General features: G+C 42.3%; 1 protein-coding gene across 1 annotated transcript in view; it reads left to right on the forward strand.

Moving 5' to 3' along the window:
• PTPRG (protein tyrosine phosphatase, receptor type G) overlaps positions 1 to 12,940 on the forward strand; it is a 397,243-nt gene that overhangs the window by 299,717 nt on the left and 84,586 nt on the right. Inside the window, exon 8 of the mRNA XM_017826901.1 lies at positions 3,060 to 3,252. Within this exon, the coding sequence (XP_017682390.1) occupies positions 3,060 to 3,252 (193 nt within the window). The remainder of the gene's footprint in view (positions 1 to 3,059; positions 3,253 to 12,940) is intronic.

Raw genomic sequence — 12,940 nt, forward strand, 5'->3', positions numbered from 1 at the left:
GACAGATACTGTGCTCAAAGGTTCATAAGTATAGAAGGCAATTGCCACGCTCCTGCTCCAGGTTTTTTTTAACATGTTTTCTAGATCATGTCGCTTCTCCCGTAGACTCTTTCATCTTTTTTTTGACAGGCTGTGTCACAATGCTTCAGCTGGGGCCCTTCAGGGGCTGAGGGACATGGCAGGGATCTATGTCTCCAGCCACCTGTCCTGGTGTTATCTTGCCTGTTTCACAAAAACATGACAGTACTGCCCGTGTTCAGCTCCTGGTCAGCAGGAACCCTTTTGCTGGAGGCTTCCCCTGGAGCTCTCTGGCAGTGCTGAGCACATCGTGCCCCCAGGCAGCCCCCAGTTCTGGCTGGAGCCTGGGACTCTGCACATGGTCCCGTTTGAATCGGACCCTTTGTTTTTTTCAGGCTATTTCTCTGATTGTCGAGATCATTTTGAATTCTGTCCTTGCCTGCAGGATACTTGCAATCCCTTGTAGCTTTTCACCACATCAATAAGTTTACTGTTTATTATTTGGTGGCTGCGAGGTCTGGCCCACACTCAGTTTTATACCCTGTGAGTGCATCAGGTGGGTCATGACTTCTTTTTTCTTTTTTAACAAATGCAAATAAACTGGTAAATACCAATTATGGCCATCAGTATAAAGGTACTTTATCCTGGCTTAGCTCCTTTCCCGTGCTGTACAGCAGTAACAGTGCCAATTTAAGCCTTTAAAATTTGGCATTGTGCTGCTCTGTGCATGTGTGTGTGGTTGAAGGGCTGGGAATTCTGTGTGTAGACAGACTTTCATTGATACTACAACACACGTGGAATAAATAATAGTATTCTTTCCCCCCTGGCAGCTCGAGATGTGTGTATTTTAAGAGCCTGCCACCCTGCCACTGCTATGATTATTATTTTTTCCTCTAACAGAAACAGTGCGACATAATCCATTGCCATAGTTTAACCTTTTTTATCACAAACCCCGTGAAGCAGCCTGTAATCCCAGGGGAGGAAAGTGATATTGTTTAAGCTTTGTTGCTGTTCCAATTAAATCCTTGCTTTTGTGCAAAATACCTTGCTGTAAAAAGGACAGTACTGAAGTGGTCCATTTGTGGAGGCTTCTCTGTTTTATTCTCAGTCCTCCATCATCATCATCTTTCCTTATAATTAGACAACAAAACAGTACAAGCTGTGTCACCCTGCAGATGCATTGTAAAGCTAAGTGCATTCAATGACCCAAAGCATGGCATTATCTCTCGTAATGCATAGCTCAGAGTATCTCATTGTGCTTATAACAGTTTCAGTATTTTTAATTGCCATTTGTATATCCAACCCTTAGAAAGCTACACATCAGGCTTTAATGGTTTGTAATTGCATGACTCAGAGTTTTAGATCAGGTTTCCCTGTATCACCAGTAGTCTTACAAGAGCTTTTAATTTCTTCTTCTGAACATGAGCTCTTGTACTCCTTGAAGAGCATGAATGTAGCTCCTTGACTGCAGATCTTATAATTTTTTTTTTTCTGGCAGCTATGGATAAATTAGTTTCTCATTTGTCGTAGATAATATTTTTATAGTGAAAGTGAGGTTGAAATTACTTATATATACTTCAACACATAAAAAAGGGAAGGTTAAAAATAATCATGTTTGAATTGGCAGTTGTTAAAATGCAATTATACCTCCCTAAGGTAGCATGGCAGAAGAAAATATTTAAAAAGTTCTCTCTGAAAATTTAAAAATTCAATTAATGTCATAGATGTCTGAGCCTAGAGACTTGACTTCAGAGAAGCAGTTTCTACCCAAGTTCTTGAGCTTTTATAAAGTCACCTTAAACCCTGTTAGCTGGCTTCATCAAAACTGCTTCTCTAGTGCATGAAGTGCAACAGGTATGTAAATAATCATAAGAGTTTTGAGCTGTGCTTTTATAGAAGGGCATATCAGGATCATCTGTTGGGGGTTATTTTCTCAATACAAAAGTGTAAGTTAATAGTGCCTTTACCCCTTTTTAGCCCTTCAGTGCTTTTGAGAGGCTCCTGCTAATAATTAGGAAATGGTTCTCACATTCTTCCGAGTTTTTAAGTTTCAGGGCTCACGTGCTTCTCCACAGCTTTTAGAGCAGACACACTTAATGAAAAGGGTGTCGTTTTCAGAGTGACCTGTCATTAAGCTATATATGTAACTCAAGTCCCTTTTTGAAGTCCTGGGCCAGATTCTGTGCTCCCAAAATCCATGCTATCAATATGTGTAACTGATGCGATGCAAACACTATCAGGACTGATTCCTTCTCTGCTCTGTCTTGCTCAGTCTTTCCAGCAGCAACATAACCAATTCTAATTCTTAACCTGAATGATAACAAGGTAATAGTAAATGCTATACCAACCTTGATAGCTGTGAGAAAAACACTGGCTGAAAATATTTTCATCTTAGTTTGCTAGAATTTTTTTTCTAAGAAATACCAAGATACGAAGTAACAGAAAAGTTTTCCAATTACAGTTCTTTCTTACAGGTTAATATGTTTTCTTATAAATAGCTCAGATCTGAATCCAACAGAAGAAACTTATTCCCAGAGGAGTATATGCTAGCTGTGCCTGAAAGTGCTGCACAAGCTGTCTGTGAAGCTTAGCCTGGCAGCTAAACTTCATGAGGTATTTGGAGATAAGGCAGCATTGCCTTGTCCAGGAGAAAGCTCTTGGGGTGGAATGATCTGGAAGCACTTTTTGACGCGATACCGTGAAACAAGACGGTGCCAGCAGTGAGGAGGGTTTGGCAGGACTGTGTCACACACAAAATCCTTCCAGACAAGGGGTCTAAGGGCAAATGTTTCCTTGTCCGTGACAGACGTCCACAGGTTGCTAGAAGGCCTTCTCCCATGTCGGGCAGGATAAGCCCTTTGCCGAGATAAGGAGGTTGGCAGAGATTTCAGTGGGCAGTCTGACTTCCCATGTGGTTTATCAGTCTTGGCATCAACATTTTACTTCCTCCCATTTTACTGTCTTATCAGCCACCCAGATTTCACCACATTGTTTTTCTAATCAATGTCCTTTCTCTCCCCTGCCATGATGGCTATGATCAGCTGGAGGCATTCTATTCCATCTTCACTACTGAACAGCAAGACCATGTGAAGTCCGTGGAGTACCTGAGGAATAACTTCCGACCACAGCAAAGCCTGAACAACAGGAAGGTATCCAAGTCTGCTGTGAAGGATGCTTGGAACCAAGATATGACAGACCTCTTGGAAAATCCACTCGGCACAGAAGCTTCCAAAGGTAGATTTATGCTTAAGAATTTTACACTTGGCTAATAGGAGAATTTTTTTTGTCTACTTTGTCATCAAATGGTGTTGAGGACAGCTGTGAGCTACCAATGAAATAATGCGGGTTATGCTGGCATTCCTTGTTGGTATGTATGAATAAATTAACTCATCCTGCTTATGCTGCAATTAGCTGTAAAACTCGCTGTCACAAGGTGCCATGGCCATAAAGCCCTAGAATATATGAGTCTCAAAGCCACAGGATATGTAAGTCTCAAATTGATGATGTCCAACTGGCTGTAGGGCCTTAAAGATGCATTGGGTGTTTGAATGGAAATAGAGTATCCAGATGTGGTTATGGGATTCATTTCTACAGTAACAAGACTTTTGAAGAACTGTCGACCTTTTAATTCAACGTTTGTATCAGTGTGTTGGTAGTGGTGACAGGAGGAAAAAAAACACCCTTCCTTATAGGCAGGTGATTTTCTAATGTCTTGCTGAAGCATTTCATGTGCCTTTTTGTAGAGCAGCTGGCGTTTGCTTCTGTCAGACACCGGATAATGAGCTGGATGGAGGGGGGTGGGAGGGAGGTTGCAGTCGCATTGGCACAGACAGCCCTGGCTAGAGGAGCACATCAGAAATTCTGAGAGAAACGTGCACTGGATAAAATAAGACTAGAAATAAATATCGTTTACTACCTTTATTTGCCTTTATTTTATTGACTGGTGTTATTTATAGGCAGGAGGAACGACATGTACTTCCCGGTCTTCAGTCTTGTGAAGTGCTTGGTGATTAACCAGTTCTGGGTAGAGGTAAAGAAGAGAGGGGCAGTTTGCCAGAAGAAAACAGCTAAGCAGATTTACAAGCTTCCCTTTCGTACCTGGCATTTTCACCTGGCCAGGCACAGAAAGTGTAGATTTTAGAGGACGTGAATCATGAAAACAGCTGCGTTCAGCAACCTCACCCTCCCAAGAGAGTGCTGGGAGAGTGAATTTCTTAGGGCTCATTATTCTGTGAGCGTGCTTATTTTTATATAGAGATATATATATAATATACACGTACACAAACCTCGTGTGCGTTAAAGGCAGCCTTGGGACGGAGAATTTACATCAGAAGTGAGAAGATCCTGGGAATGCAGAAATCCTGCTACGCTCGGATGCTCTGGGCTGCAGTTTCCAATCAGTGTTGTAACAGCAACATGTGTCTGCAATTTCTTCAGTTATATCCTCCGTACATATTATTTACCCAGAACAGTGATGAAAGTTAATGGATTACATTATGTTAAAAGTGACAAAACTGACTGGTTTTTATTTTGAGTGCAGCCAAGGTACCTCTGGTTCATGTGGTGCAATATACAGGAGGATTTTACTGCTTTGGCCACATGCCTGCATATTCCTCACCTCACTGGATCGTTTTTAAGATTATAAAGATGCTTTGGGTGATTTTCAGCACCATAGTAAATAACTGAAACCCACAATTTTGTCAGAGCATTACAAACACTAAGGTCTGTAGTTAATGGGCTGATATTGAATTTAGAAGCATCGAGACCAAAGGAGTACTTGAATAACTGGAAAGATTCACCTTGACTTGGATCTCTAAGAACCAAGCACACATGGCTTAGTTAACATGATGTGAGCCAGTCCACAGGGGCAAGGAAGCTGCACAACCACTAGTCCATGTTTAGATAGCTTGGTGCTGGGGTACTTGACACCTGCCATGCTTGGGGACTGGTTTCCTGGGCGGGTTCTCTCTGGGTCCTCTCCCATCATGTCCAAGTACCATAATGCCTGCCTGGGAATTTGAGCTTACAACATGCTCAAGAGAGACCCTCAGGTGGGGGACATGCATTTCCTGTGGTCTGACAACGTTCAGCATGCCATCTAATGGCAGGGATGGTGCTGGAGTCAGTGATTTCTTTTTCGCTTGAGCTTTTGCTATAGGAGGCTAATGGCTGGGCAGCCAGTCATTCTATACCAGCTCTGTCAGCTTGTCACTTTCTGGGTTGTGTGCACACCAGGGGACACTGAAAATAGGTGCATTTTTTTCATGAACTTATAAATAAATAGGTTGCTGCAGTGTTGCTAACACAAAATGGATTGTAGTATATCCTCCAAAGGTTACAGGGATGAGATATAGCTGTTCCAGAGATATAACAACGTGGATGTTTCTGGCCCCTTCTTTGACAAAGGTGAACAGTGATGATGTGCCTGGTCCACTGCACATTCTGAACTACTGACATATAAATGAAATGAGTTGGAGTCATAATACTTGAGTGAAAGCAAAACCTATTGTTTATTCAGCTAGTAAATACAGTACCTCTTTATATAGTGTCATTCATGCAAAAGTACTGAGAAGCCAAGTGCACGGAGTGCTTTCCAGCCAGACGGTCTAGCATGCAAGTGTAAGAGTATAGGGTTAGCATAACAAATTTATTTTATGCAGATTCTTCTACATACCTCATGGTTGCACCTCAGTGCTTTCCACATTGCATTAAGCAATGTGACCACTGGCTGTCACATGTTGGCTCTTGTCTGCCCTCCCTGTTCCTGATTCGTGTGTTGTAAAGGCAAGGTCACAAAAATGTGTCTTTTACTTGCTGCAAGGTGATGTGGTTTGTGATGGTCTTCGGCTCTGGAGGGGAAGTTTGGGTTTGTTTGTCGGTGTGAATTTTTGCAATTTGTTTCCTCTGTCACACTCTATTAAGTCAGTGGGCAGTGTTGCTAATCTGGAAAACAGTGTAGTGTTCATTATGTAAGCCTTTCTTATTTTGGAGGAAAATGTGCCCAGAACAATTTGCATAATGTTCAGAATAATTTTCAGAATTCCCTAGTCAATAGGGAATTTCAGATCAGCACAAAGTGATGTAGCTCTGCAGTTGTCCACTGGCAAACATGCTATCCTGAACAGTTTGGCAGCAAACAGGAACATCTTTTCTTCCAGCTATCAAAGCTATCTCAGGTCACAAAGCTGTGACCAGTAGCATAACCTGCAGATACACTGGAGAAAAACTACTTCTCACTTTGTCAGTCCTCTGAGTATTTCCTTACCAAAACCCTGAAAGTGGTGGCATTTGGTAAACAAAATGTCTTCTGAGAAAGGCTATTTTAGGTCAACCAGAACTGTCAGTGCATTTGGATCCAGTTTGTAAAGCAGTAAGAACGTTACCAGCCTTTTGTTTCACACTTTCCTCTCCCTCCTCTTTTTTTTAAACTTTAAAAAGGCAATGAAGAGAAGGGCAGTGTTTTCAATCATCAGAATACAAGATGGTGAAAAAATACTTTAGCTAATTTGGGATAGCGCTAATTTTTCACTTAGAAGTGAAAACTCCAGATTTTCTTTTGTGTAAGTTTAGCAAGAAGAGTTTTCCTTGATGCCATTATCTCATTCCTTCCTCCTGTTGGCAAAAGCTGATTTAAAACAGTTCTCTTGAGGGCTGCTTGTATTCCTGGAATAAAAGCATATGCATAGGACCTTTGCTGAATCAGAGCCCACGAGCTGAGTTTAACTCTTAAGTTGACCCTGGAGCTATTTCAAGAAGCCATACAGATGACCTTCAAAGATCTTATTTCAGAAATATACCATTCAGGTTAAATGCTGATAAGCTATGTAATTGTAGCAACTGGTAGATTGATAATAAAGCATTGTACAATGATATTTCTTAAGAAGATGAAACTTTCAGAGATCCCAGGTATACAGTGGATCATGCTCTTGGATCATGCTGTTAAATCAGGCAGATCATCAGGCCTGTAAAATTTAACAAGAGGGCTCACCCGGTTTACAGTACTGATTTATGTAAAGTTTTGGAAAGTTAGAGGTTCTCTGTACAGACATACTAAACAAGGAATGCTTTGTAAAATATTAATCAGATACCGTAAGTATCAGTGACAGTGGTAGTGTTTGACTTTTTGCACATGGTCAGCTCTGCTAAAATTGCATCCTTTCTCCTCTGGCTTGTCCTCTGTGGCTCAGGACTGTGTTGCTCTGTTGCATCATATATTGTGCTCCTGCAGCTCCTGGGCTGCTTTCAAGCAGCTCTGCTAGAGGGATTGCTAATTATTTACAGCTTTGATAGTGTATGTTGCCCTTCAGGGGCAAATAAACAATTCTTACATGGAAGTCCATCCAGTTCAACGCTCTAAGTCTACATGAACTTTACTATTTTCACATGTTGTCCCATCAAGCAGAGGTGTATTTACAAAACATAACCTGCTTCAGTAAATGTGTAGGTGTGGAAACTCAGGAAGAAAAGGTGTTTCATTTCCTTGTTTCAGGAAGTACTGCATGTGCAACAGTACTTGCCTGTTTTATTTTGCTGCTGATTGCATCAAATGTTATTTCTTTCTCTTTATGTTTTTTTTTTACACTTAAAAAAAACCCCAACCCACCTTTAACCTTTCTGTCTCATTAAACGTGCTGCAAGCCTTACAACACTTAAACAAGCATCCCATGTGAGGGGCTCTTGACATCAGAGTTTTCTTTCACAGATGCCTGATTACTTCCCCAAAGGTGTCTGATTACTCTTTGCTGGAGTCTCAAATGATGCTGTTTCCCATCAGTGGGATTTCGCCTTAGAGTACCATCTGTAATTATGATCCTAGACTAAGTTAAATAATGAGCAGTCATAAATTCACTCCAGTAAAACTTAGCTTTGGACTCTAAATTAACAGCTGGGACATTTCTCTAGTAGTGCCCAGGTGGCAATTTTCCTTACTGTTCTTTTTGTTATACACAGTTTGGAAGTCCTTTTAACTTAATCCTGCTAAAACATGGATAGAAGATATTTGGATTTTCCCTCCTGCATGCTTTGTGTTGGAGACATGGCTCAGGCCATCGACCTGCAGCCAAAGGAACTGCACTGCTCAAGCAAAGCAGTTTAGTTCTTACTCACTATTTCGAGGCTCCTGATGTCAGAAGTGAAACTACAGCCACCTGCCAAGGTATTGCCTTTTCTGCACAGTGTTGGAGTGCACCTCCCACGCAGCAGCATCCAAAGTTCTGGAGATTCTGTGCACTGACATCATCACTTTGAGGCAGATAATTTAAAGCATTGGCAGTAGTGTTTCTGAATGAGAACAAGTTATTTGTCTCATTTATAGCCTCTGTTATTACTCTCAGTAATTTGTTTTTGCTTTCTAAATGCCCATGTTTTATAAGAACTCTTTCAAAACAACTTTGCAGTCTCTTCATGCCCTCGGGGTCTCTCTGGGAGTCCAAAAAGAGTGTTAGGCAGAAAAGTTCTACTCTTGCAGAATGTATTTTAGTCAAACCTAAATTACTACAAAATACAGTGTAGTAATAGGTGTAATATAACCAAAACAACAACATAGTGAATGTAAATTTTAAATTATACATTATTGAAAATTTCACCCAGGATGGCTAAAGAAAAATTTAGCTATTTGCTTTCTTTAAATATCTTAGGGCAAATTAAAATCAGCAAGAACCTTTTTTAATTAATTTATGGTATGTTTACCATTAGAGTTGATTCTTCTTGTCCTTTGGAAGAATCTTGGAAGATTTCTCCATAGATTAACCACCCCTTCCCACTTTCCTTGGATAACTGGACTTTTTCTATTTGCTTTTTGATTTCCTTTTTTATGAAGATTATCCTTTCCCAATTCCATCCCCCTTTAATCAGGTCCTCACCCTACTGCAGGGTGCTGGTGCAGATGTATCAATGTCTCATTATGAGGATTTCTGTTCGTGTAGCAGCCTGGCTTGGTGTGAAAGGTCATGCTTGGGGGTGGTAACACTGTCCTGCTAATTGCTTGCCCTGCATCTTTGCACTGCAGACCTGCCCAGCTGCTGCTGTGCCCCAGTGCTCCAAGTAAATGTACTCGCCTGTAGCTGCAGGAGTCTCTTTTGATGTGCACCTCAAGTGCCTGCTGAAAGCACATTTTAGGCAGAAATCAGTGTCCTCTTTCTGCATATTTCATCCCTTCCACCTCATCCATGTCTTGCTCTGCAACGCAGTGTCCTGGTGTGTGCAGCTGTCTTGGAGAAAATCATGCAAAAGCGGGAAAGAACGGCTGCTGCCTTCCAGGGAGTTTCAGGTCAGTCAGGTGGAACACAAAGCTTTTCAGTAAAAAAACTGACCCATTTTAAGGGGGAGTCAGATGCAAAAAGATGTGATACATATACCTGACATAGGTTTCATGCTTCCCCTCGCAGTAGTTCTGTTCTGCAGGGTTCTATTTGCACCTGTAGTAACTTCTGTGTGGTTGTAATGTGAGCAGCACATGTGTCTGTGCCTGAATGTAGTGGACAACTAAACAACAGATTTATTAATAAGCAATAAATAATCACTTACACTTCTTTAGAGATTATAAAGGGTCCGAACCAACAGAGCAAGAGAAATTCAGTGTGAAAGTGTGATTTGGGCTCACAGCTGCCACTAAAGCTGGAAGAGCTAAGTACTTGTAAGGGAGCTTGATGATTTATTCCATTTACACCTGGAGGGAATTCCTTTCTGCACTGCCCACCTGCTGGTCCAGCTGTTTGCCCACAGAAGTACTCACTTTAATTTGAACCATGAGCACCTGCAGCTCATCCTTTGTGTTCAAAAAAGCCTCCAGAAACTATGAAAGGAAAGCTGCTTTCTTGGTCTGATTTTGGGCATCCCATGGACTTGTATTGAGATGCTCTACCCACTATTGGATTGTCCTTCTTGTGCTCCCCAGTCCAAAAAAACCTCACCAGAATATTGGAAAGGTCAGCTTGACTAACCTTGACAAGTCTGTGTCCTTCTGGCAGCAAATCCTCCTTTCTCCCTTGCCACTGAACGTGATCACACGTGTTGCACAGGCACACTGTATAAATAAGGACACAAGTGTACATTTTAAACACAAGTCACCTCCTGTGTGTGTGTGTGCAATATAAACACAAAACTTGCAGGGCAGATCCTTGTCAGACATCAGTTCAGCCCAGTGTGGCATCTGATGGTGCAAGGCTGACCTGCACCAACTGAGGACTCAAACCACAGCTGTAGAAACAGTATTTGTGAAATATATGAAATATTTGGGCTCAAACACAGTGTAGTAAAACACACAGTCCTTGCCTTTCAGTAAAACAGGTTCTGTTGCTGTGATGCCATGGAAACTCAGGTGCTACAAAAAAAACCATACAGGTATTAATCCAAATGGTGGTTGTGTGTCCACTTAGAGAAACGGGCCAGCAACAGAGGGGGGAAAAACCCAGCTTACCCAGAGCCCCTCTGTTAGAAGGGTCCCATGTGCTCCTTTGCCCATGAGGTTATTTCACCAGGCTCATAAAACAAGTGCAGGGTATGTTGGTGTCCCTCACACCTCAAGAAACAGCCCTGTCTGTTTGAAGCATAGTGAAAGTTAAGAGCAGGGAAGATAAATAGTCTGTCTCCTAGCTACATTCTGCCTGTGGATTGAAGTAGATCAACACAAATATTTGTGTGTACAGCATGCTCAGGAGCCTGCCAATGCCTGCTGGCAAAGTGCAGGCAAAGGTAAAGGAAAAATGTATGCTTCTCTTTAAAGCAATTATCTTTATATATTAATAATGTCATTTATAAGCACTCTGAGAAGTCAACAATGTACACTGAAGCAAAGCAAAAAAACTGCAAACATTTAGTAAAAAGAGAAGGGGGAAATGTTGCAAGTATGCCTCTTAGCACTTTCAAATATATTAAAGTCTGTGTTGTCTCTGCATATGATCCTCGTAGTCTATTTGTTATCCTTTGGGAGCAAAGCCCTCACTGAACTCCAGGATTGAATCCAACAGCCCAAAGCATGCTGTTGTTTGTTATGGATCAGTCTCTTCCCAAGCACCTCCACTGAGACACACCAGTTCAAGGTAGCTCAATCTGGCCCTGCATCCCTTCCCTTACCATGGCACTGAAAGCAAGCATGAGCTTTCTCATTGCAGCATAACCCATGTTTTTGCATTGCAGGGTTTATCTGAAGTTTTGAGGATCTAATAATGAGAAAGAATAGATATATGTTTGTGTATATGTACATATTTGAGAGTACTTCTCATCTCTGTTGGTGGCATTGCTTTTTTCTTGTCTGCAGTCAGGTACCTGAGGGTGACAGGGCTGAGTGAACTTGGTGCAGTGTTTTGGCAATAGCACAGGCATCAATCACAGTTTTCAGACCTCTCTGAAATCAGCTGGAATACTTGTGGCTTACTTGCTGCTCATTACAGAAGCAAGTGGTCCATGTGTCCTGCAGGACTGGCCTTTCCAGCTCCCTCCAAAGGCTGGGGCAGAGGGAAGGGAAAGACTCTCTCTCCCTGAAGAGCTTGGCCACCAACTTGTTTGTCCTTTTAGGGAAGAAAGGCACGAAACCCCCATACTGACCTCTCTTTCTATTCTCTTGAGTGTGTTGGAAGAAATACCCCATCTACCTTCCTCTGTGCTCTTCCTTTGTGAGAGACAAACACTATTCCCTGCCATTCATCCCATGTACATCCAGATCAGTGAGAAAAAGAAGTGAGGCCTCACTCACCTTATGGCCAGGAGCTGCCCCCCAGAGCAAGACCCTTGTCCCAGTCTCTTACCTACCACTGAGCAGCCCCGAGCCAGTAACATGCTCTGGGCACATCCTGATGCCAGTGTTTCTTCCCTCCACGTAGGAATTGCCTTAGAAGATCCATGTCCATTTTGCAATGAGCAATTCAGGACTTCACTGGCATGTTGCTTTTCTGTGCCAAAAATTGTCAGGGCTTCATCACACAACGTGTATCCCACGGCACCAAGGAGAGGAACGGCAGTTTTGCTTAGCTGAGACATTCAGCGGGAGGGAGAGTGGGATTTTCCAAAGGAGGGCAGAGCACAGCTAGAAATAACTGCCTTTAAAGTGGTGACATTTTTATGCATGGAAGAGCTAACTTAGAGCATTTTTAGAGGTTTTTATAAATCCCGCTGAGCCCAGTGCAACTGGATTCATCATATGAGGCACCTGTTTTACGGGGAGGAGGTATACAAGCAATAACCGACTATACAGTTTTTGCACTCTCTCAAAGTTTCCCTAAATAACTCTTTTCATAACCACAGGTAGGATATGCAGAAAGCGTGATGAAACCCAGAAAGTTTGGCTGGTTTTGCGTTGCTCTCTTTGCAAGAGAAATGTAGGCTGCTTTTAAAGAATAATTCTAACAAAAAAAGCTCTAATATTCTCTTACGTGCCCTTTCTGCGTTCATGGGTGTGTCTTAATATCAGCAATTAAGTTTTGCAAAACAATAAGCCCCCTTTTTGTCTTTCAACTCTCTGAAATGGAGCTGCCAGGAGCTTTTGGATTAAGCTTTATCAGGCTTCAGTTAGGAAAGCCTCATGGAGGTTACGTAGCCAAATACAACATACAAATCAAATTATGGGAGAGATGAATGCAGAGTTGTTAAATTAATTTTGTTTGTTCCAGCCCATTGGAATGTTTTTAACATGAAGAAAATAATTCTCTGCTGTATGGCTGGCCTGCCCAGTGCTTAGGGCTGTATTAGCATGCTGAGTTTGTCTGCCAGTGGCAAACAGGTTTTCTCCAGGCTTGAGTGAGCCCTGGAAGATGAGGCTGGCCAAAGTGCTGGCTTGCCCCCTGCCTTCCCCAGTGGGCTGATCTGCAGAGCTCCTGGGCAGCCCCACACATGGCCAGCAGCTGGAAGAGCCACTGAGGCTGCCCTTTGTCAGGTCAGAGGGCTTCCTCCAGATGCACCCGCACAACCATCCCGCCTCTGCAGGACT

This window comes from Lepidothrix coronata, unplaced genomic scaffold (genome assembly GCF_001604755.1).
Source record: "Lepidothrix coronata isolate B3197 unplaced genomic scaffold, Lepidothrix_coronata-1.0 Scaffold131, whole genome shotgun sequence".
NCBI lineage: Eukaryota > Metazoa > Chordata > Aves > Passeriformes > Pipridae > Lepidothrix > Lepidothrix coronata.